This window comes from Drosophila sechellia, chromosome X, assembly GCF_004382195.2.
Source record: "Drosophila sechellia strain sech25 chromosome X, ASM438219v1, whole genome shotgun sequence".
In the NCBI taxonomy this organism is placed as follows: domain Eukaryota; kingdom Metazoa; phylum Arthropoda; class Insecta; order Diptera; family Drosophilidae; genus Drosophila; species Drosophila sechellia.
The window spans coordinates 17,381,501-17,405,925 of record NC_045954.1 but is presented as its reverse complement, the minus strand read 5'-3'; the positions used below and the strand labels follow the sequence as shown (position 1 = coordinate 17,405,925).

The window sequence follows — 24,425 nt, the reverse complement described above, 5'->3', positions numbered from 1 at the left end:
CCTTTTTTAAAGGTAGCTCTCATATCAAATATTTGGGATAGCACTTAAAAAAATATAGCACAAAATACAGCACCAAAGTCAATAAATTGATATTTCTTGCACTCCCATATTATTATAGAATTATTTTTGCACTTGTTTGTAGTCTTTATCGACTAGTTACTGTAACTAATTGATTTTGGCGCTCGTCTATTTTTGCGGCTAATTTGTGTTCTGGTTTGCCGTTTTTGTTTATTTTTTCTGGCGATTTCTTTTACCTCAATTTGATGGCAATATCGCGGCACTTGACGCATGGCACCTGGCCGGATTCCGTGCCGGGCACTGCTGCACTGCCTCCTTTTTCCGCTGGAGCTATTGTGGCATATTGGGCCTCCTCCTTTTGCAACTGCTCATCGGCCTTCTCATCCGCCTCCGTTTCGCTTGCAAAATCCACCACCAACTCCTCCTTGGATTCCCGCTTGGATGTAACCACTTGCCGCTTGCTGAAATAGCCCACGTGTTGGTCCACTTCCGCATTGGCATTCAGCAAGATGCGCTCGTAGGCGGCGCTCTCGTTTTCGGAGAGGGCAAAGCGCTGCTCGAAAACCCGCACGGGCAGCGCACTTTTCCGGAGCACCTCCATCCGCTTGTGCCGCAGCTCGATGGAGAAGATCAGGCGTACACGCACCAATCGCCGGAGACCCTGATGCGTGGACCTAGCGCGCTGTAACCTCCTGCGCTGCTGTCTCAGCTCCAATTTCTCCAGACTCTTCAGCGATTTGGGATCAACCAGGCCGTGATTGTAATCCTCCACTGCTGTCAAATCCAAAGCGGATCGCGTGCGACGCCAGGGCACCAAGTCGAAGTGGGCACCCGCCCAGGGATGGAAGTTCACCTGGCTAACGTTGGTGCTGCGATCCTGCTTGAGGATCCAATCCGATTGCTGCTCCTTGGTCACACGAACGTGATCATTCCGTGCCGCTGCCTGCGGCTTGTGGCGTTTGTATCGCGGCACCAGTGTCGCCTCCAACATCCGAGCATCCAGACCGTAATCCCGACGCAGCTGCTCCAGCTCCCTGCTGCTGGCCGTAAACTGAGCACCGTTCCACACGATCACCGGAGCACAACTGGCCATTGGATTCGTTTTGTGGCTTGTTCCTCTTCTGGTTTTGGTTCTATATACGTATTTGTACGTTCGTTCCCACCCCGAAAATACGTTCCCCCCGACTTCCCGAACTAGTTGACTTTATGTCACTGATTGCGTTCTGTTTCTGATTTTCCGAAAACCCGCTCGTTTTCCGGTTTCCGCTCGGCAATGTCGCGTTTGTTGCGTCCGCGCTCCGTGAAGCCGGCGACGCAAATGTTCGCTAGCCAAAAAAGATACAAACTCAAAATCCGCAGTCGGATTCCTATGCAAAAACGTTGCGCCAGCTGCGCTGCCAGCCAAACGCCACTCATGATTAAGAGTTTTCTGTTGCTGCTCTTTTCTGTTATTGTTATTGTTGATGTAAATGTTTTTGTTATTGTAATTGTGATTATGGGCTGTTTTGTTGGAGCTGCTGGTGTTGTTGGTGCCGCTTTGTTTGCCGATATTGCCGCGCATTGCTGCCACTGCTGCCGCAGGTACACGCAGCTACAAATTTTGCAAATGCCCATCTAATATCTACTTCAATTTTTTTAAATAATTTTAACACACTTAACTATAATGAATACTCTTATTAATAATAATAATTGTAATTTTGCAAATAAAAAAATTAAAGACAATATTTACAATTTAAATTCTATATTTTTCAAAACAAAATTAAAATAAATTTACCTTTAAAACATTTTACCTGTTTAAATAGGAACTTATGTGACTTCTGCGTCTTTTATTGCCTATTACTTTAGTTATTTATTTCAAGTGTGACAGGATCGACAACTTGTAAAACTGTTCAATTATTCACTAACGGTCTACTGTTAAAACTTAGATTTATTGTATGACTTTACTGCTTTTTATTTCTTCGTATCTTCTTATTTAAACATTTTAATTTTCATCTTACTTCGCACTCATTTTAAATCACTTTCTAGCAGTTTAAGACTAAAGCTTTAAAAGGTGACTTACATCCACTTTGCCCGGACTCAGGCTAACATTTTCTCTCAGTGCACGTTCAACGTTTGCTCAACATTGAAGAGTCGCGAGCTTAGCTGCCCCTCTGATTGTATTGTTTAATTATTTTTCACGCTCACTGCCATGTCAACTCTGCTCTGGGGCAACCCTCTGCCGGCGTCGACGTCGGCGTCGCTTCACTCCGCTGAGCACGCGTCAGCAACAACAGAAACAAAAACACTGGCATTCATAGTAATATTAACTAAAGCCCATAGTTGTTGGAATTATCGCCGCTGTTGCTGGGCATTCTGCAATTCGAGTTCAAAATTCTATTCTCGGGTAATTGACAGCATCGGGCCATTGGCATTGTATTGGCCAAATTAACTAACAATTGCGACAGTGAAATAGGCCCTTTTATAGTCCAGATATATAGTACAACTATATGTTCATAAAACAATACTTAATGAAACGATTTAATCATATCTCTTAACTATAATTTCACATTGGTCTATTTCACATTGTTATTTATTTACTTAGACTTTAAAATTATATTTGTAAGTATTTGTAAATATTTTTTGTAAAACATATTTGGGATACTACATAATAGTCTTCATAATTTTTTCAGCTTTACATCAATTTCAGCTAGTTAAGGCCAATTTCATCATCGTTTTCCATTTGCCTCGATCGAAGTTTAGCTAATTTCCATAGAAAATATGCAATTAAGTTGCAAAATATCCGCCTAGTGTTTATAGTTCTCATTGCCTTCTAAATCATTTGCCACACGAAGTGCTCTTTGTACTCGAGGCATGCCAAATATCAATTATGCTATATACTTTATAGTATGTAACTATATAGAGTTTGTGCCCCTAGAATGGGCTCAACTCAGGCGTGGCGAATGTAAATGAATTGGGGCTGGCTTGCAGCTTCTTGAGTGGCCATTGAGCAACTCCACCTGCGCCCCCGTACTTTTCCACCAGGCTTTTCCAGCTGTGTGATTCATGAAAAGCGTGTGCAGATGGCGTAAAGAGTTGCCTCGATTTCTGGTTCAATGGCGCTCAGGCTGCGGGTGTCATACGAATATTACGTGACTTTCAGCTGCTGAAAAATTAAAAACTTGTAGCTAAAGTGCTCAGCCTCAACCTCGAACTCAAACTCTGCGTAATATCTTTCCCTCTGGGCCATGTGACCCAAAAAGGGCAATGAAAATGAAAACGCCAGAGATGAGAGCCATTAGGTGGCTTAGAAAGGCCGCCATTGAGTCGTAGTTAAAATGCAAATATAACAGAGCACATTATAAAGGAGGTCCATCCATACCATCCATCCGCATTTCACGTATTTGTCGCTTGCCATTCAAATTCAAATTCACATCTGGCCGAAGGCTGTCCAAATCGCATCCATTCAGTCCATCAAAGTGGTGTGACATACATCCCAAGTCATATCGATAATATATTTATTGTATTTACATTGCCTGTGGGCATTCGCCGCTAAAATTGCGCAAGGAGTGTGTATTTTGATTTGTGTTTTTAATTTGTAATTAGCATAAATATAATAAGGCCAGAACCGTTATAATTTGTTGGCTGTAAATCTATCTCTATAAGAATTGTTAACATTTCGTTAATCTCCAGAGGAAATTAAATAATATTGTTTAACAGATTTCTCCCAGGATAAAAGATTTCATTATTATATTACACCAGAATTTAAGCAGATGTAAAAAATTTTGTTTTATTCATATTATTATTTCACTTCCGAGGGCAATAGATATCAGATATCAGATAGATATAAATAGATAGCTAGATACCATTGGATTATATATCAAAATCAATATAACAGGAAATACTTATCCATTGCTTATTGTCCCAAAATCAACAGAAATCCTTGCAAATGTTTCCCAAGAAAATTTCCATTTAATATGCTATTAATTTTTCTGACCCACTCAGCTTTTCTTAACGGCTGGTGGACTATTAATCTGCGAAGTATTCGAAGTACGAAAATTAACAATTTGAAAACAGCTGAAATCATCAGCCAACAAATGCTTCAGTGATTTTGAAGGGTAAAGCCATAAAAAGGAAAATAATTTCTTTTGGGCGCGCTGGGAAACAGTTTGTTCGGTGGGTAACTGTGTGCCCCACTCGGCGGATGGGAAATAAACATAAAACATTAAAAAGCACCATTCGCAGCAGGAAAAAAAATTTTTTTAATAGCACTGTGGTGGGGTAATAAAAACGAACGAAGAAAATAAAACTGCTATACGGATTTACGAATATTTGGGTAATTGCGCAATATGAAAAATCGGGGAGAATACTTAAACGCATCGAAACTAGGTTAATTATTAATGATTTTGACTTAGTTTAAGTGAAATATATGCAATACATTTCAACTCTATATATATTTTATATTATAACAATTATTATACAAATATTTAGATTTAATTTACTTCCGATATTCGAACTTCTGCGACCACATCTTGCATACTTTTACTTTTCGCTCTCTTGTATTATTTCTCGGGTTTTGCCAATCAAAACCAGAACAGTCTACTAGACTTGGATCGAACGGTAAACGCTTCGTTTTCATCCATTCGTCGAAGCGGTTTAGATCATCAAAGATCTCACATGGCACCTAAATATATCTAGCCCCAACCGTCAATTCAAATTCAAATTTTCGAACGGCCGAGAATCGAAACACGGCAAGTTTTCACTTTCGTGTGTGTGATTTTGGCAGAGAAAAATGGAAGAGGAAAAGTAGAAAGCAAAAGTCAATGTGATAAACTATTGAACTTTTGATGAGCGATAATCTAAAAAGAATTTTTCGGCATCTTCGGCGATCAGTGTTTAAAAAGTCTCACGAAAAAGCAGGTTTGTCTAAGTAAATCAAAGACATTTATGTGATATAAATTCATTCTAGTTTAAAATATTTAAGCAAGTTGTAAAATAATTATGAGCAATCTTTGATTTAAATATTTCTTTGGGGAGGTTTCCTTCGCATTTTTCGATAGCCCAAAAAAGTTCTCTGTGAACTTCTCGTTTCCTATCAACATATGCCCGTCTCTTTCTGCGAATCTCCCGTGTCATTCATATGCAAATCTGAGTTTATTCAATCACTCATTTATGCGATTCAAATGAAGTTCGTCCGTGAAAGTAAGCCATGGCAAAAGTCCGAGAAACAAACATTTGTCCAACAATCAGCCGTCAACAAATGTTCAAAATGTTCAAACAAGACGCTTATGTGTCCGTCCGCTCACCTGAAGACTCACCGAAGTTGTGACAGGTCGTGGTCCATTCCATTACGCCTCTTGCCTGCCCTCCTGCCACGCCCCCTAACACCTGGCCGCCCCTTGGTAAACAAAAACTAAACGAATTTCCAAGAGGAGAAGCTCGGTGAATGCCCTGTCTTCGAGTGGAGACTGAAATGAGTCGACTGCCTGGCAAACATGAATGCAAATATGAATATGCAGAATACCCTTCACTTTGAACTGAACCACGCACTCAAGAGCTTTGAGTTGAACCTGAGGAAATCTGATGAAAAAGTTGTATGCCATTAGGCCGTATGTTATTTCACCTATTGCGCGCTTCAAATATTGAAAATGGAATGTGTACTGTAGCAATGCTGAATAGCAATATAATTCTTTAACAACTATCAAAAAATATTCTTAATATACATTAGATCTTAGCCTAAAAATTAATATAACTTTTAAAACTACCAATCTTCCAGATGTCCTTCGCGGACAATCATTAAATTTGAGGACTAAACTTAACGGTAGAGAATTAATGGATTACATAATTTGTCGTGAAAACTTTACAATAACTGTCGATATTGTATGTATGATGTATATAATCATGTATGTATATAATTTAATTTGAATATTTAATTTTCCAGACACTTAACACTGAAAATAATTAATAATTTAATTTTTGTTGCCCATTTGCCTGCCACATTAACTAAAAGCCTGTAATGAACCTTGTGCGTACGGATTAACGAGATTTTCCCAGCCGCCAAACGCCAAACATCAATGAACTTGGTGGATTTATAGCTCTCCATCGGCGGCTTTAGCTTTCTGCGCTCTGCTAATGACCAAATGCGTGCAGGTCTTGGCCAAATCGATCGGGGGCTGGGAGCACTTGGACAAATGGCCAATTACGATTCGCGACAAGCACACAACACACGACACACAACACCGATGGGTGGGAAACCCGTTCGAGGCGATGGAAAACATGGAAAAGATGAAAATGCAGCGAAAAATGTCGTATGTAAACGGTTGCCTTAATAATCGACATTGGTGGAAAGTTGCAACCGCCACTCGGTTGTTGACCGCATCGCTACATACTATATACATATATAAATATTTCTTTTTTTTTAAGTATATACGAAGAGTCTGGAGTCTGGGCAAACGAAAGCAAAAGCACAAGGATGGGACGCGCCTCTCTGGAGCAAACAAGTTCCCCCAGAAATTTCACTTTCTTTCTTTTGGCGTTTCTTGGTTTTTGGCTTGGACTTAGCTCTGTTTTAGACAACCTCCTTTGGAAATGAGCAAAAGCGTTGCTAATTAAAGCAATCGCTAATTGCACAAATAAATGATACCACAAATAATGAGCCTCTGGCAATCAATGCGATTGACTTGCGTTATATGTTTATATATGTATGCAAGTAACCTGAGTTGAACGAACGGAAATGAAACGAAACTCGCAGGGAAAATCAAACATCATCCCGTCCAGAAGATAATCTCAATTTGATTGGCTGTGGCAGCGGAATTAGTCACAGAATTATTAGCCAAATTGAAATCGAATTAACCGAAAATGTGCCAGCAACAAAACAATCAAAAATAATAGTGAATAAAGTGTGGAACAAATAGGAAAGAAAGTTAAAACTAGTCGAATATTATACTATCCTATGATATTAAAAAAAGAATTATAAATTGGAAACTATAGATGGATATGAAATCCATCAAAATTATTATGTTTTATAATTCCAAGCTACTTATTAGATTGCAGTATGCAGTATGTTATGTAAAAATATGAATGTATAGGAGGCACCATATTAGAATAACCTCCACGCAGAGTATCATATATAATGCAAGAAATATTACTAATCTCTGCGATTGCCATGCAACAGTGAGCGAGTTTTCCGAAGGGGAAATCGCGGTGTGTGTGCAACTCCGAAACAAAACAAAATTTTATGCGGTTTTATTATTACCCATTTTTTTTTTTTGTTTTTCTTTCCAGATTCTACGCCTCTCACGTCAGTGGATATGGTTATGGATATGGATAGGGGCATAGATATGGCCAGGCTGGTCCGCTCATTTATCATGGCACACGCTCTGAAACCGAATGGCATGTGGCATGTGGCACGGCGGTACGTTGCACATAAACGCATTCGGCACTTGGTGGTTACAAAACCAGCACCGTCGTAATTATCACAGCAAGTCGTATAATCTGAGCCCAAACTCGAAGGGTTGTATAACTTAGGCAAATCAAGGCGAATGATACATCGTACAGCGCTTCGCGGAGAAAGTCATCAACTATCCGTGAATCGACTATTTTAAGACCGTTCCCCATGGCCCACGGCGCGGAAGATTTTTATATCCCAGTAAATTCTGCTAGGCTTTGTGCAAGAATGTAGTCGTGCTATATAAAACATGCAGGTATCATATTAAAAAAAAAAATCGAATAATAAGTTAATACAATTGCATTGAATACAAACGCTTCAAACTTTAAATAGTGAAGGTTTTGGCATACATTACATTCAATGCTTGAGTCTTGCATACCTATGTAAGCTTGCCATTTTCGAAGTAATGTATTAAAGTTCTTCAACTACTAAAGAATTTTATTCAATTCATTCTCCATTTTCAATGAGCAAAATTACATTAAAATTATTGCACACTGAGTGAACATAACATATTGTTTAATATCAACTCATATCCATTGCGGTAGTTGCTTATCTTTTAAAAATAGCTAAATATTCTTTAATAAAAGAATTTTCTCACAAATGCCTCAAAATTATCATCTAGTAATTAAGATACAATTGTAATATGTGTTATTACAAGTTCGCTCTCGTGCTCAGAACTTACCGCAAAGCATTTCCTCCAGAGAACTGCAACAACCAGATTTGCAGCACTGATTGATAGATTGATTGATTGATTGCACTCACACACGCACACTCACAACGCAAAGTATATGTTTCTCAGAAGGCAGTGTTTCATGTTCTGTTTCAATAATAAACTTCCAAATTGTTGAAAAAAAAAATGTGTGCTTAAAGTTGCAGCTGCATTTGTGCAAGGAAAGGCAAGTTCGTTGCCTAAGTCTTTTGTTTTGCTAGCGGTAAACGGTTGAAGAAAACGTCTACTTTTTTTGTGGAGCGCGGCACGTGCTGAGCGAACAATGGTCGCGGCTTGTTTGAGTCGCAGGTCTCAGCGCGGCGATCGGCGAAAAAGATGCCGTTGCAGGCAGCGAAAGAGATGGAGGAAAGGCCGGAGAAAGAGACGGCGAGAGAGCAGATACCGCGCAGATTTGGACCAGCTCGGCCAGCGGTCGTCGAAGAAATGTAAAAGCCGAAAACAGCAGACCCCAAAGAAGTGCCGAGCGTGAAAGCTCTCGTCCAAGCCTTCTTGTTGTTCCCGCTGATGTTTATATGTTTACATCTACACTATCTGCGGGTATTTCCCATCATCTCTGAGTTATGTGTGCCTTGTGGAGGAAAGCTTTTTTCAATTTAAGAAGTACTATTTTAATATACCTTTTGGAAAATATAATTGCATGGAGTATAAACGGTACTAGTTCTAACTTCTTTCTTTGAATATCTTATATTTTAACTATTTACTATTAACTATTGCTAATTTACAATTTTATTATTTTCTAATAACTTATAATTACTGCTTGAGTAAACCTACCAAACATTTTATTATTAGAACATCATGCACAGATTTTTTTTACTGATTAAAATCGTTTCAAAAATCATGTTAAAACCACTATAGAAAGAGCATTTGAAACTCGTGGCACACATATCGCGGCATGGCCGCTGTTGATGTAAACATTACTCATTCGAGTAATGCGCTTGTGCTTAGTTGATTTTCGATGCGCTTTTTGCACACTGCTAGACTTTTTCTCGCTCGCCTTTTTGTTGTATTAGTATGCTGGAATTTTTCTTCATATCATTTGCTCTTGCTCCTGCTGTTGTTGTTGCTGTGCCTTTGCGTAGCTGTGGTGGGTATAATTTTATTCAATAGAATTTATGCTTTTTTATGGTCAAGCTGGCGGCGCGTCATGCGCGGAAACCTCATCGCTAACGGTGGTTTATGGCCAGTTTAAGGTTTTGTGCATAATTGTTTGGCTTGAGTCGTTCGTTGCTCTGGCTTTATGGCATTTCATCTCTTAACTCTTTGTTGTACGTACCGCGGCAGAAAGAAGCCCATTTAAATGCAATCAATCAATGACTTACGGCTAATTAGCCTATGCAATTTAATTGAAATGCGAAAACACTTCATTAGCGCCACCACTAATGAGGCAACATCGGTTTACGACGTGTTTACTTTGTCGCCCGGCTTCCACTTCAACTTTAAGTTCAAAATTCGAACTCTGCCGTGGTGCAAAGTGCATCGAATTGCAGTCGATAGCATAATTGCGTGATTACATCAGTGAAATCAAAGATTAGGCATCGCAAATTGCCACAAACCGATTGCCCAATTGCTTAATTTCTTAATGGATTTCATTATGGCTAACCCACAAATCCAAATTGAAAAAAAATCTTCCATTTAATGGAAGACATATATCAAGATCTTAAGTTTAAAAATATAACAGATAATTTATAAGCACAAAAAAGCGAACCCATTCACTTAAAATAAAAGATTTTAAACTAACCTGATGGCCGCCGACTGATGGTGGGCCAGCATGCGCATGCTGCCCCCGAATCGGTGCGGCTGCAGCTGGTGCGAATCGAGGTCCGGATCGGGCGGATAGCCGCCGTCCAGGTTCCTGCTAATCTGGCTGATGCGGCTCATCCGGCTGGCGTGCGAACCGCGCTCCGAGTTGCACTTGGAGCCGCAGAGCGAGTTCTCGCAGAAGCGGCAGCACTTGTTGTAGCTGAAGGTCGAGGTGCAGAGCGTGCAGAACGAGTCCAGCTGCGACTCGGCCTGCTCGTCCTCCAGGTCGGCGTCCTCGTTGACGGACGGCTCCATCAGATCGAGGCCATGATGACCATGGTGGCCATTTTGATGGCGTCGCAACTTGATGGTTTGCGTGTGACTGCTATGATCCTCGTCGGAACAGAAGTGATAGGGCTCGCTCTCCGTGTCCTCCTCCTCGCCCAAACTGCTGCCGGCACTGCCTTCCGGGCGTCCGGATCCCGGCGAGAGTCCGAAGCTGCTCAAAGGACACGAGGGATAACGGGCGAGTGGGAAGGGTCGCACATTGTACTTGCTGGCCATCGACAGGTTCTCATTGAAGTAGATCACATTGGGCGACTGCACCTGACCAGGTCCAGCCCTCTCCCGCTCTCGATCCCGCTCCCTGTCCATTTCCCGATCCCTGCTGATGCTGAGGTCGTGGTATTTCCGCAGAAATGCCGCATTGCAATCGGCGGCCGTGTACTCGTGCAGTTTCTTCGGCTTTTGGGCGGGAGTCGCGTGTGTTTGATTGTTCGACTTGTTCTGATGCGAATTGCAGCTGTTGTTCGTGTTGCTGTTGGAGCCGTTGCTGCCGCTGTTGTTATTGCTGCTGCTGTTGTTGTTGCCGCCGGAGCGCAGCAGATCGAAGAGGCGCTGTTTGAGGTCGCGCATGGCCACATGGGGTTCTGCAAATGAAAATGCGTTTTAAAGTTAATAATAAGATTCAATATCAAATCAAATATCAAATAATATAAAATATATTAATATCAAAATATCTGCATATTCTATAGATGTCTTTTATTTCCAATATAATGATTAAAAAAAACACATAAGTTTTTAATGCACAGCTTATAAGAATAAGAAATCTAAATTAAAACTTGAAAATTCAAAACTGAATATCCGTTACAGTTTTAGTTGCATTGATGGTTTGAGTCACCGCTTAGCCCCTTCAGAGCCACTGTGTCTGGAACCATGCCAGAGCTTACAATGTTTTCGCAGCAACAAGAAACGGCCACACTGATCAAAATAAAATAAAAATCGCACGCAAAATAAGTGGCAAGCAACAGTCTGTGATCGAATTAGTCCAAGTTAAGCAGGTAAATTGAGAAAAACAGGTGACTAACTCAATGTTGAGCTAATGCCCCATGTATCTGCAGCGCAAACCAGCCGGAGGAGCCAAAGATGAGCAGCCAGCGCGGCAATGTAAGTCGCACACGTGCGCAGAAGCACAAAAATCGTCATGTTTTTAAAAACGATCTGCACGACAAGACGCCGCAGCAGCTGCGCCTGAATGCGATGCACGTGTCCACGGTGTGCCAGCGGTGCAAGGAGCAGATCGAGTGGAAGATCAAGTACAAGAAGTACAAGCCGCTGACGCAGGCCAAGGTCTGCGCCCACTGCAAGGAGCGGTCGGTGAAGAAGGCCTACCATGTGGTATGCAGGGACTGCGCCATCAAGGCGAATGCATGCGCCAAGTGCCTGAAGAGCGCTACTGAGGTGGCCATCGAGGAGCCGCAGCCGACGCCGCGCGAGGAGCAGCAGCTGCAGTCAGAGATGGACCGGCTGGTCAAGTCGTTCTCGGAGCGCAAGCGACGCGCCTTCCTGCGCTACATGCGGAAGGGTAAGAAGCAGGAGAAGGACCCCAGCGAGGAGCAGCTGGACGAGCGGGAGCTAGAAAGCCAGGAGAAGGCCAAACGGGTGGCGCACACACGCGACGAGCTGCTGGACAAGATCAAGCAGTTGAATCTCGCCGGCGATGGTGACGAGGACGAGGATGACTCGGACTTCGATTCCGAGGAGGACGACGAAGACTCTGAGTTCGACTCCGATGCGGAGGACGACGACAGCGAGGAGGAGCCACAGAAACCTGCTGCCAAGGCGAAATAAATATACTTTTTTTCACTTAGTCCTAATTAGTTTAGCTACTTGGTAGAGCAGGATAAAGTGAACCTGGAGCACCGATTCCAGGCTAAACGAAGCTTGTTAAGCGGATGGGCACAGGAGGAAGGTATCCTGCCCACATAGCGTTTTCGTGGAGTTGTAACTTTCCGAGAGTCATCGCAAATCTGTTGAAGAGCAGCCCACCAGGCTAAATAAACCAATTTTTTTCAAGAACGTCAATTTGTTGAATTTGATGGATTTATCCCAATACGACTAGAAAAATGTGTTAAAAACGCAGTTACTGCAGGATGTGGTGATTTTACATCGAATAAGAGGACCAGCTGCTGGCAGACAGGGAATCCAGTGGAGGAAGTGAGCCCAATAGCTCTGTTTTAGCTGCTGGCGGTCAAATTTAAGGAGAGTATGAAGCTTGCTTTGTTTCAATATTGTTGAAATGTCTTCAAAAGCTGGTAGAGAATTGTTTTATGGTTATGGTTTTTTATGGCGTAGAGAAATCTACTAATTTGTGCAACTATTAACGGTATCGTTATATTTTAAAATATCCCATATTTGTCTGGTTATAAAGAAACCAGACTAAACCAGACAATATTCTTTAACAAAATCAACGAAGGCTACAATTCGATGTTCGCATTTCATATTTGTTGTTATACCCTTTACTCGTAGAGTAAAAGGGTATACTAGATTCGTTGAAAAGTATGTAACAGGCAGAAGGATGCGTTTCCGAGTATATAAAGTACATATATATATTCTTGATCAGGAGCAATAGCCGAGTCGATCTATAAAAGCTAGAAGGTTGAGATTCAGCATACAGATTCTGGAGACAAAGACGCAGCGCAAGTTTGTTTACTCATGTGGCCATTTTATTCCCCAATATCTATCGATATCCTAGAAAAATGATAAAAATTCGCGTTCGCATTCACACTAGCTGAGTAACGGGTATCTGAGGATCGGGGAACTCGAATATAGCATTCTCTCTTGTTTTTATTTTTTTTCGAAGTAGTTCGAAAATTTCAAAAGGCGTTGCACCAGGAAGGCGCCTCTAGTCGATAGCAACGGGACATGGTGTCGGACCGACTTGGGACAAACGGAGGTATTCGCTGCGCACCTCGCCGAGCGATTTCAACCATTCAAGCTTGCCAGCCTGCAACAGGTTGAAGAAACTCAGGACCAGCTGAACCAAGCGCTTCAAATGGATCTGCCAATCACGCCGTTTGAACCCTGCGAGGTAGCCGAAGTCATTGTGCGCCAGAGTAACAACAAAGGACCAGGACATGACGTCATCTGCAACGCCACATTGAAGGCCCTGCCCAGACAAGCGATCCTCTACATAACGTTGGTTTTCAACGCTATTGTGAGGTTGCAATACTTCCCTTATCAGTGGAAGCTCGGGATAATCTCTATGATCCACAAACGTGGCAAGCCGGAAAGGGAGCCCGCCTCCTACCGGCCGATCAGTCTCCTCCCTTCAATTTCGAAGGTGTTTGAGAGACTGATTGCTGTCCGGATTGTAAGGATTATGGAAGCCCAGGGGATTACCCATGAGCACCAGTTCGGTTCGGCTCCATCGAGTCGTCGAGCAAATTCTGACTGCCTACGACAGTAAGGAATATTGTAACAGCCTCTTCTTGGACATTCGAGAAGCGTTTGATCGAGTGTGGCACATTGGACTCCAACTGAAAATCAAGCAGACGCTGCCTGCTCCATATTTTGGGTTGCTAAAATCGTACCTGGAAGGAAGGAGGTTCGCTATGCGCTTTCATTCAGCAATTTCCACCGAGCACAACGTGGCAGCTGGTGTTCCACAAGGTAGTGTCCTCGGCCCCCTGCTGTTCTGCCAGTATAGCCACGACATGCCGCAGCCGGATGTAAGCCTTTACGGGAAATCAATGTTGGCCACATTTGCCGATGACGTGTGCGTCACCTACAGGTCCCGATGCGAGCACGACGCAGCCGATGGTATCCAGGACTTTGCATACCGGTTCTCGGAATGGGCAAGACGTTGGAACATTGGCATCAATAGCAGTAAATCCAACAACGGCTGCTTTACTTTAAAGCGGAGAACGCCACCGCCCGTCTACATCGAGGAAGCCCCCGTACCACAGCCGAACGCAGCAAAGTACCTTGGAGTGCTTCTGAATCGCAGACTCACATTTTCCAAGCATGTGACCGACATCAGAACGCGCCTACGTGCTAAGGTGGCTAATTTGTTCGCGCAGTATATTGTCGCTATCCAACAAGCTGACAATTTACAAACAGATCTTAGCACCAAACTGGAAGTATGGGTGCCAAATCTGGGGCTTGGCATGCGACAGCCAAATCAAAAGGATCCAGGCTATTTAAAATAAGGTAGCAAGACTTATTACCGGCTGCGAGTGGTTTGTTCGAAACACCACCCTGCACAGAGACCTGAAACTCGCAACGGTATTTGACGAAATAAACCAGCACTCGAGCAGATACCATGACAGGCTGGAGCGCCACAGAAATCGGCTGGCCAGCGCTCTAAACAGATCTCAACAGATCTCGCCCACCAAGGAGGCTCAATAGAAGGCAACCGAGGGATCTCATTACCCGATCTCCTTTGACAAGGGTCAGCAGAAGCTGACGCTTATCTTAAATCCTATTTGTTATATGTGATTGTTATGTAATTGTAGTAAAATTACTGTAAATTTGAAAAAGCTAACTATAGTTAGCCGGCGAGCCCAAATGGGCTGAATTAATAGATAAGAAGGACACAAAGGGGCTTCAAGACTTCCCCGTATGCCTTAATAAATAAATTAATAAAAAAAAAAAAAAAAAAACCTCTTCACTGACCTAAGGGAAGCCTAGGACCTCGTGGATGGTGGCTTTGTCGTGCAGCAGGTGGGCGGTGCGTAGCTCCTTGTTTTCAAGCCTTTTTAATATTCCGATATCAGACTACTGGCCATTTCCCAGATCGGCCTGACGATCGGATTATAAATAAGGAGATTGGAGGATGTCGGCAACTTGGATTCCTTCCTATAAGCCAGTAGAATAATTTCAGTCTCTATTTTCTCAATTGGTACGGCTTGCAGGTGAGACTCCTGTCGACGGTGATACCAAAGACACTAGAATAACAAGATGCGTAAAGCCATACATTCGTTTGGCACTATGCAGCCACTTTTTTGGTGAAGGCCAAATTTGCTCTCTTTCCGCTCGCTCACGCTGAGAGCGTAAGAAATGTAAAAATAGAATTTGCTTGCTTGTGTGAGTAAAAACAAGAGACGAGAACGCGTATATGTGTGCGTGTTGTGCTAGAAGACGATTTTCGGGCCGAAATCAATTCTGATCGAAGAAACGAATTTACATATTTGGAGTTGTGGCCAATTTCGTAGCAATATGATGAAATAAAATAAAAATTCCCTGACTATTATAATTTTAAAGTTTTTTAAATTCGTTTGTTAAAATCGCCGCTCGAATACCGCTTACATATTTATAATTATGTTGAAAATTTATGTTGAAAAAAATACTTTTATTTGTGCACTAATTCTCAACAATTTCATTATTTATTATTATTTCATTTAATTTCATAAAAAAATAATAATTTTATTAATAAATAATAAAAATAATAATATTTCATAATAATATTTCATAAAAAATAATAATACGTATTAAAAAATAAAAATTAATAAAATAAATAAAAATATGAAAACAGTTCGTTGCAAAAGTCATATCGTCAGGCACGAAGTGCGGACACAAGCACTCAACAACAATCATTGCCTTATTAATTTTTCTCACGCCGCAAGCTGAATACCCTAATGACAAGTATTCTAATATAAAGTCATTTTCGAAATTTATTTTGTGATGTAAATAGATTCGTCTATTACTATTTGTAAGCTTTATTTAAATAATAATAACGTTGAGGCAATGCAAAACAAGAATTTTTCGCATGGTGCCAATTGATAAAAAATAATATAGATTTACAGTCAACGAACTTCTAAGGTGAAGGGCATATTTTGTCAAATTTACAATACATGAGCATACGTGTGCACACATACAGTTGTATGCTATCACTGTATGCGTAGAAAAGAGCTGTTTGCTGTAGCGCTCTCTGCTCTTTCTCTCTCGAACAAAAACTCAAGAGAGCCTGGAGCCACCTCTAGAGCCACGGCCAAAAAATCGCGTGCCAAAAATTTGTATGGCCGTTACGCATCTTGTTATTCTAGTGTCTACAATTATTCTAGTTTCTTTGGTTTGGCACTATGCAGCCACTTTTTTGGTGAAGGCCAAATTTGCTCTCTCTCCGCTCGCTTACGCTGAGAGCATAAGAAATCTAAAAATAGAATTTGCTTGCTTGTGTGAGTAAAAACAAAAGACGAGAACGTGTATATGTGTGCCTACTTGTGCTAGAAGACGATTTTCGGGCCGAAATCAATTCTGATCGAAGAAACGAATTTTCATGTTTGGAGTTTTGGCCAATTTCGTAGCAATATGATGAACTAAAATAATAATTAATATAGATCAAAAAAAATTAAACTGAAAGCTGAATATAATGCGCATTTTAAATAATAAAAATGGTTCATTTACATACATCATATTAAGTCAAATGACTTAATAAGTATACTAAATAATTAAAGCAAATACAAAGAAAATTATTATAACTACTGTAATTTGAAACATAAATTTTCCAAAGAGAAGACATTACATTGAGAAATAAATATTTCATAAGAATAATACGTAGTAGAAAATAAAAATTAATAAAATAAATAAAAATATGAAAACACTTTATTGCAAAAGTCATATCTGAAGGCACGAAGTGCGGACACAAGCACTCAACAATCACTGCCTTATTAATTTTTCTTACGTTGCAAGCTGAAAACCCTAATGATCTAATATAAAGTCATTTTCGAAATTTATTTTGTGATGTACATAGATTCGGCTATTACTATTTCTAAGCTTTATTTAAATAATAATAACAATTGTTAAAAAATAATATAGATTTAAAGTCATCGAACTTCATTTGGCATATTCTGCCAAATTTACAATGCATGAGCATACGTGTGCACACATACAGTTGTCTGCTATCACTGCATGCGTAGAAAAGAGCTGTTTGCTGTAGCGCTCTCCGCTCTTTCTCTCTCGAACAAAAACTCGAGAGAGCCTGGAGCCACCTCTAGAGCCACGGCCAAAAAATCGGGTGCCAAAAAATCGTATGGCATTACGCATCTTGTTATTCTAGTGTCTTTGGTGATACCGAGGTAATTTGGAGTGGCTTCTTCTGGCATTGTGGCGTCGCCCAGGCTGACGAAGGGACAGTGACCGGGTCGAAATGAAAATGTGGAAGCCGTTGACATATCACTGTAGCCCGCTAAGTTCCACCTTTTCTGCCAGGAGTTGAGCAGGCCAGCTGTGACTGTATTAGCGCGGAGGCCTCGATTGTTGTGTCGCAGGAAGACTGTGCCGTCTGCGTTTGCAGCTGCCATTAAGGATGGGCTCTGCTACACATGAAGATTTGCAGGGAACGCGCTTCATTATACTTAATCATCACTAAACGCGCATCATCATACTACATCATCACTAAGCAACAGGAGCTCAAAATATGACTGGTGTTAACTTAAGTTAAGTTCAAGCACTAGCTCAGGAACATTTTCATTTTCAACCATTCCCAGATAAACATTAAACACATCATAATTAACTGTCCTCCCCTTTCCCTACTTAGAACGGTTGCTCTTCATACAACCTGAACAATTAACAATTCAACAAAACTCCAACCATGTCCATAAAATATAAAGCTTCATATGCATTAGCTGTCATACACTGTAAAAATCATTGTCATTGACCTTATATTTGCTTAATATAAATAAATAAGTAAATATATGTACATAAATATGTATGTATGTAGCAGGCAGAAATGCACAAATTGGTTTCAAAATCTAAATATAAATACATATAAGTTTGCTTTGGTAGCGTAAAATTCAGAGTACGAATCGCCGTTAGAGTAAAAAACATTGATAAATAAATCATATCGAGAACAGTAAAAGTTATTTTATTATTATTATTATTTGGGCACACTGCCATCCGGCTCGATAGGCAGCAACGCCGCCTGATATCGCATTAGGGTCCGATAACTTCTACAATTCATTGTTATCGAGGTATTTTAGAAATACAGCTGATTGAAAAGCGAATAGAATTGCAAAAGCGCACAGAGATTGAACACAGTTGAATGACGGACAGTGAAAAAGTTGTGAAACGCGGCCGACGCCAGGGCAGGAAGAAGGCACCACCGGATCCTGGACAGGCGGCAGTGTTGGTGGTCGATGGCCGGGTAACCGGAGGGAAGAAGGGCACTGGCAAACAGAAGACTCGACCGGGCAACGCGAAAGCCGACGGGGGCGACAAGCTGAATTCCGAGGACGAAAAGATGCTGCGCCAACTGGTCAACGACTTCCTGCAAAGCTGCGAGCCGAAGAAACAGCTCCCCGGACTTACCAAAGCCCAGCGCAGCCACGTTCACCGATTGGCCCAGAATCGCGGGCTTAAGACGGTGAGCAAGGGTTCAGAGGAGGACCGCGTCCTTTTTATAAGTCGCCTGCAGTCGAATGGCCAACAGCAGTACCTCCTTTGCAACACAAAGCTGCACATTTGTAAACCGCTCCTAGACGTTCTGGGACAAATGGCCGGCAATGTGGAACGAAGATTGATAAACTCCGTTGAAGGCTTTAAGCGCAAGAAAGAGCAGTATCAGGATAAACGGCGTCCTTCCAACTTCGGCCTAGTCGGGCAGAGGCTTATTCCGCCGCCGCAGAGCAACTGGAACAGGAACATTCAGCACGAGCGCCGGAGCCTGCCCATCTACAAGCAGCGAGAGAGCATCCTCAACGTTCTGCAGCGTGATCAGGTGACCAAATGCTTCCTTCTGATATTATGTACCTGCACCATTTTCTATTAATATTAAGTCAAACACTGAATTGCTACTAATAATACCTGAGGTTCCACCTTACAGGTTTTGATCATTAAAGGAGCCACTGGCTCTGGCAAGTCCACCCAACTTCCTCAGTACATCCTTGAGTGGGCCGCAGAGCATCGATCTCCAGTCAGGATCGTGGTAAGTCAGCCTCGACGCTTAGCAGCTATCAGTGTCTCGGAGCGCATTTCCAAGGAGCGCGGAGAGGCGCCTGGCACCACAGTGGGCTATCAGATTCGCATGAATAGTGAGTAGCAGTTGGCCGCAAAGTACTTATAACTATAAGCTATATTCCGCCTCTGCCAGAACAATGCAGCAGCAACACGGTTCTAATGCTGACCACCAGTGGTTGCCTTTTGAGGGCTCTCGCCATGGATAAGGAGTCTTTCTTCAAAAACACCACCCACTTAATCATTGATGAAGCCCACGAGCGTGATTTGGACACAGACTTCCTGCTGCTGGCCACCAAGCTGGAGCTGCAAAAGAATCCGCACCTCCGCCTCGTGCTTATGTCAGCCACCATGGATCTTGAAGCATTGTCCAACTATTTTGGTGGGGGCACTGTGATGGATGTAGAGGGGCGCAACTTCGGGGTGGCGATCTATCATCTAGAAGACATTCTTAGTAATACTGGATACATGCACCCGAGAATGGAGCAGTTTTTGGGCAAGCCGACAGGCGAAGAAACTCCTAGCGAACTGCTAGCCGCCTATTATGGAGGTCGCACAATCATAGATCCGGATATCGACAATGACTTGATAGTTTCGCTATTGGAATTATTACTGCGCCAAGGTGACGCTGGAGCGGTGATTGTGTACCTGCCAGGCTATAGCGATATGACCTCGCTACTGGCCCGCTTGGAATCGTCTATACCGCAGGACCAGATTACTATTATACTGCTTCATAGCCAGGTGGACAACAACGAGCATCGCAAGGTCTTCCGCGTTTACCCTGGCGTGCGTTTAAAGATTATTCTTAGTACCAACATAGGACAAACTTCGATCACCATTCCGGATCTACTTTATGTCATCGACACGGGCCGCGCCAAGATGAAGACCTATGACATGACCATAGATGCATCGCAGTTAACCATTACGTGGATCTCGCAGGCGGACGCCAAACAGCGTGCGGGAAGAGCTGGACGCGTGTGCCATGGCAATTGCTATCGGCTGTATGACAACGACCGCCTGGCCAAAATGGATCTGTACACCGTCCCAGAGATCATGAGGCGTACCTTGGACGAGATATGTCTGCTGACCAAGTTGGCAGCTCCAGACAAGAAAATAGAAAATTTTCTAGATCTGGCTTTGGATACCCCACCAAAGGATGCCGTAATACAGTCCTGTTCTAGACTGAAGCTATTGGGCGTGCTCGACGAACGGGACGAGGTCACGCAACTGGGACATATCATTGCCGAACTGCCTTTAGGCGTTCAAATCGGCAAATGCCTGGTTTACTCCATTTACTTGCGCTGCCTGGACAGCATGACCATAATTGCGGCCTACCACTCGGTGAGGGATCCCTTTGTTCTAAACATAGAGCGTGGCAAGAAATCAGGCCAGCAGAACCGCAGAATTCTTTTCGCTGGCGACGGAATGAGTGATTCGCTGGCGGCCATTAAACTTTACAAGGAGTTCACCAACTTGAAGCGCATGGACATCGGCGATTTTTGCGAGCACAATTTTGTTTGCCGTAACGCAATGGAGATGTTCGTCTCGGCGGTGAGCACTCTACGCGACACCGTGTACCGTATCTTCCGCTTTAGCGAGGCCAGTGCTCGTTTGGCCTCGTCTTTCAACGATGATACGAATATGATCCGCCTGGCCCTAACTGCAGGACTGTATCCCAAGTTGGCGTACATGGACCGCGAGAAAAAAAACCAGCTGGTGGCTGAAGGAGATCCATTTGTTCAGGTTTCGAGATCCTCTTGCCTTTTGGGCAAAAAGAAGCAAAAGAATTTGGCCAGCGAGTGGATCCTGTTTCTTGAGAAGACCCGCACTGCAGACCAAATTTCCTCGCTAGAGTATACCACCTTGGTAAGCGGCTTGATGGTGGCTCTGGCAGGCGGAAAGCAGTTCGTAACCGAGGCGCATGGGTTCGAAGTGCTGCTGTGCCTGGACTCCTGGATCCGTCTGAAATGCCCAGCTGAATTTGGACTCCAGCTCCATAAAGTGCGAATGCTAATGGAGCGTGAATTCGCCGAGTTGGTGGCGACGCGGAAGCTTAGTCTAGTGAGCGATTTCATAGGGCCGGAAACAGTTCGGCGATTGTTGAAGGCGGATATGCCCTCGACCAGCCTGGCAGAGGGCAAAAGCCTTCTGGACTGAGGGAACTGTGATAACGACGTTTGAATTCTACGCATAAAAAATAATTTCATAGCATATACTAAGGAACTGCTCACAGTATTTGCGACCCGTATAGACCTATATGCAGTGTGCGATTCATAAGCCTCGTACCCGATTTAGGGAGCTAATTTCACACAAAGAGGCAAACGAATTTCCAATTTTCAAAATACCATTATTGTTAACCACTATGAATTACTCCAAAGCACTTCTTACATATTTAGGTATATCTAAGGTAGCACACACGATATCTTAACTATATTCCTTACATGTTGTGATACAAGAAGGCGCAAAAGCGGCTTTCTTTAGCTGTTAAATCCAAGAATACTTAGAATACTTATTCGAATATTTAACCAGATCTCTGAATTGTGTCGGGTAAGAACGGACCATAGGTTTGATTTATATACGCTCATTTTTGTAAAGTATACTCGCTATATACTCAGCTAACTGAAAATTTAATTTTTGTATTTCATATCGAAGAGGTCAAATAAATCATAAACTTTTGGCGTCTTGTATCTGCAAGAAATCAATAGAAACTGAGAAGACAAATAATATATGTATTGTTTATCCATTAATGTAACTATCTGAAGCGCTGAGTAGCACTGTAGCCACATTGGAAACACAGGGAATTAAAAATGTAAGCCAAAAATATGACTTTTGAGACTGCAATTTCAGGCACTCCCTAATTGCCGGGTTAAAATATGTGGGCCACAAGTGCCACGAGATGCCAGGGAGATCGTAACTCGGAGTCGGTGTCGGTATCAGTGTCAGTGCCAGTGCCAGCGAGCCCAGTTGGTGGGCGTGGCTGTTCCCTGCGGTGCATTGGGCCATGGCAGTCATGGAGCTGACGTTTATGCTCCACCTGCCCCACCAGCCTCCCACTGGCCATTGAGGCGCAAGCAAGAGCGGGCAAACGGAGAAAAAAACACAGAGTTAATTGCACAGACGACGCAGTCAATAAACTTGAAGTCGAGCTTGTCGCTGGTGGAGCAACAATGGCCACAGGGACACCGGAGCAACTGCAACAAAAGACAGCAGCTTACTCACAAAGAAAGTGAAATTAATTTGCTATTTTTCGCTCGATTGTGGCTCTTTGAGCGAAAAGCCTTTGAAAACCGAGAGAGAGCATGTCCAATCTTCACTGTCGGCCCTACAAATTCGATGTCTTTTGCTGCATGTCATATACTTGTATATGTATTACATTTTGTCGCTTCCAAAGAATGTATAAAATTATTAAGGTAAAGAAACACACATGTCTTGGAAAATCATTTAAACCTAAATATGTATATTAATGACTAAAAAAGAAACATGAACTGAAGCATAAAATGTTTGAAAACGACCTGAAAAGATTTTTTATGAACCTAGAAATAGTAGTAGTTTAAACTATATTTAGGCTACATATTGGCAACATATTTTCGATGATCTGAATAATAAAGTTTGATTTAGATGTCTGGAGTTCGATTGTCTGCCAATGGAAGTGACCCCAAGGAACTGCACCGCATAGTGGCCACCCAATATTCCGCAACTCATCGGTGGGAATTGCGGGAAATCACAGTGGCCCAACCTCGAATTTTCCACAATTTGCACAGAGGTAATTCCGCAAGAAGTCGATGAGAAATGGGGGCCACCGAACAGCAAAGCCGAAGATCAATTTTCCCAGATGACTCCTCCATTGCGGCTCCATTGTGGATGGCTGCCACTGAACTCTGGCGAGGATGAGGACGGGGCTGCGGAGGAGGTGACCGTGTCGGTGAAGTGCCAAATGAATGGCAATCGCCAATTGGCATCTGGCATCTGCTCTCGAAATCAAATGAAGTCAAATGGCCCGGTGCGCAGGCAGCGCTAATAGATCGACCATAAACCTGGCCAACTAGTGGCCCGACTTCCAGGGGGAAGCGGCCGGTTGAACGGACTCGCCATCGCCATCAACTCCGATTTAAATTGGACGCGAATTGAATCCCCGTTGCCAGCCAGCTCGGCAGGTGTCTCTTTGCCTTGGTCACTTGTCGCGGAAGGCGGAGATTATGCAACGGAATCGGCGATGCCAGTGATTCCACCAGTAATATTTGTCATCCACGCCACAACAGGGCTTAGGATAAAGTTAATTATTATTTAAATAGTTATTATGAGTCCTATTGCTCAATCTGGGTAATGCAAAAATTGTAACAAATCAATTTAATAACATATTGAGCATTTGCTACCTGAATCTTCTAAACGTGTCTTTCCAACGGAGGAGTAAGCCATAACACCACTTCATTTTTAAAGCCGCTTACAGTTGCTAACCCGATCTCACTGTCGCAGTTGGTCGATGAAATGTGAGCTAATGACGGTCCCTCGACTGATTGATGATGGGTTGAAGGTTTTGTTTTTTGGGGGCTGCCAGTTACAGTTACATAATTACAGCAAATTGATTTCGGCAGAAGATGCCGCCAGATGTGCGCTGCTTCCAATGCTCCATGCTCCGTGCTCTACGATGATACCATGGCCCAGGGCTCCCAGGGATGACATCATCTCACATAATCGCACATCTGCAATAATCCCAGACATTTGATTTGTGCAGCACGGAATGCATTTCGGTAATTCCAAATTCCAAATTCCGAATTCCAGACGGGTGGTATTATCATAAATATGTACATACATACATGTAAGATTGTTTATTATTATTAATTTAATTATTAGTTTAATTCTAAATGCGGTAATTATATAAAGTATTCTTAGTTTGTGACCGAACGACTGCTGCTGAGAACTCGACTGACTGCTACGCTGACTTCCACCCAACTCCACTGCTGCCTTGCGATCGTTCCTTCGATGACTGATTGTCGATAACTTCGATTTCCGACAATCATGTTGCTGCTCAACAGCGCTGCCAACCGGGTTGTTGCCAGCCTTCAGCCTTACTCCATGTTACATTCGGCCCTCCTGATCATCATCATCCGACCCGGATGACAATAGGTCTGCATTTTCGGCTATGTACTTCCACAACTTCATGTTGTCACAGCTGGTGGATGTGACATTGGGTCCTTCGACGTTTGCTGCTTTTTTAACGTCATATCTGCCATTGTCTTTGACTCCTGTGACTTCGTATGGACCTAAATACCCGCTTGCCAT

At 42.7% G+C, this 24,425-nt stretch overlaps 3 protein-coding genes and 1 long non-coding RNA gene across 9 annotated transcripts in view; 2 read left to right on the top strand and 2 right to left on the bottom strand.

Annotated features, from left to right (window-relative positions):
* LOC6618070 (probable serine/threonine-protein kinase DDB_G0267686) overlaps window positions 1-10,835 on the bottom strand; it is a 30,620-nt gene extending 19,785 nt beyond the window's left edge. Inside the window, exon 1 of one of the 6 annotated variants that reach the window (XM_032725625.1) lies at window positions 9,910-10,835. In XM_032725625.1, the coding sequence (XP_032581516.1) occupies window positions 9,910-10,826 (917 nt within the window). In that variant the 5' untranslated portion in view covers window positions 10,827-10,835. Of the gene's footprint in view, window positions 1-254; window positions 1,166-8,123; window positions 8,228-9,909 lie in introns of those variants that run through there. The other 5 variants (XM_032725624.1, XM_032725629.1, XM_032725626.1 and 2 more) reach the window with 5 other exon arrangements.
* Window positions 10,836-11,155: 320 nt separating this feature from the next.
* LOC6618067 (uncharacterized protein C9orf85 homolog) lies at window positions 11,156-12,269 on the top strand. Its single transcript, XM_002042329.2, has 2 exons — window positions 11,156-11,251; window positions 11,312-12,269. Exon 2 carries the CDS (start codon window positions 11,337-11,339, stop codon window positions 12,039-12,041), a length of 705 nt encoding a protein of 234 aa, XP_002042365.1. The 5' UTR covers window positions 11,156-11,251; window positions 11,312-11,336; the 3' UTR covers window positions 12,042-12,269.
* Window positions 12,270-18,138: 5,869 nt separating this feature from the next.
* On the top strand, window positions 18,139-21,869 carry LOC6618066 (3'-5' RNA helicase YTHDC2). The gene is made up of 3 exons (XM_002042328.2): window positions 18,139-18,909; window positions 19,015-19,222; window positions 19,282-21,869. Exons 1-3 carry the CDS (start codon window positions 18,235-18,237, stop codon window positions 21,300-21,302), a joined length of 2,904 nt encoding a protein of 967 aa, XP_002042364.1. The 5' UTR covers window positions 18,139-18,234; the 3' UTR covers window positions 21,303-21,869.
* Window positions 21,870-22,581: 712 nt separating this feature from the next.
* On the bottom strand, window positions 22,582-23,991 carry LOC116802116. The gene is made up of 3 exons (XR_004362488.1): window positions 23,960-23,991; window positions 23,519-23,845; window positions 22,582-23,461 (listed from the first exon to the last, which is right to left on the bottom strand). It is a non-coding gene; the product is annotated as an uncharacterized LOC116802116 (long non-coding RNA).
* Between the last annotated feature and the right edge of the window lie 434 nt (window positions 23,992-24,425).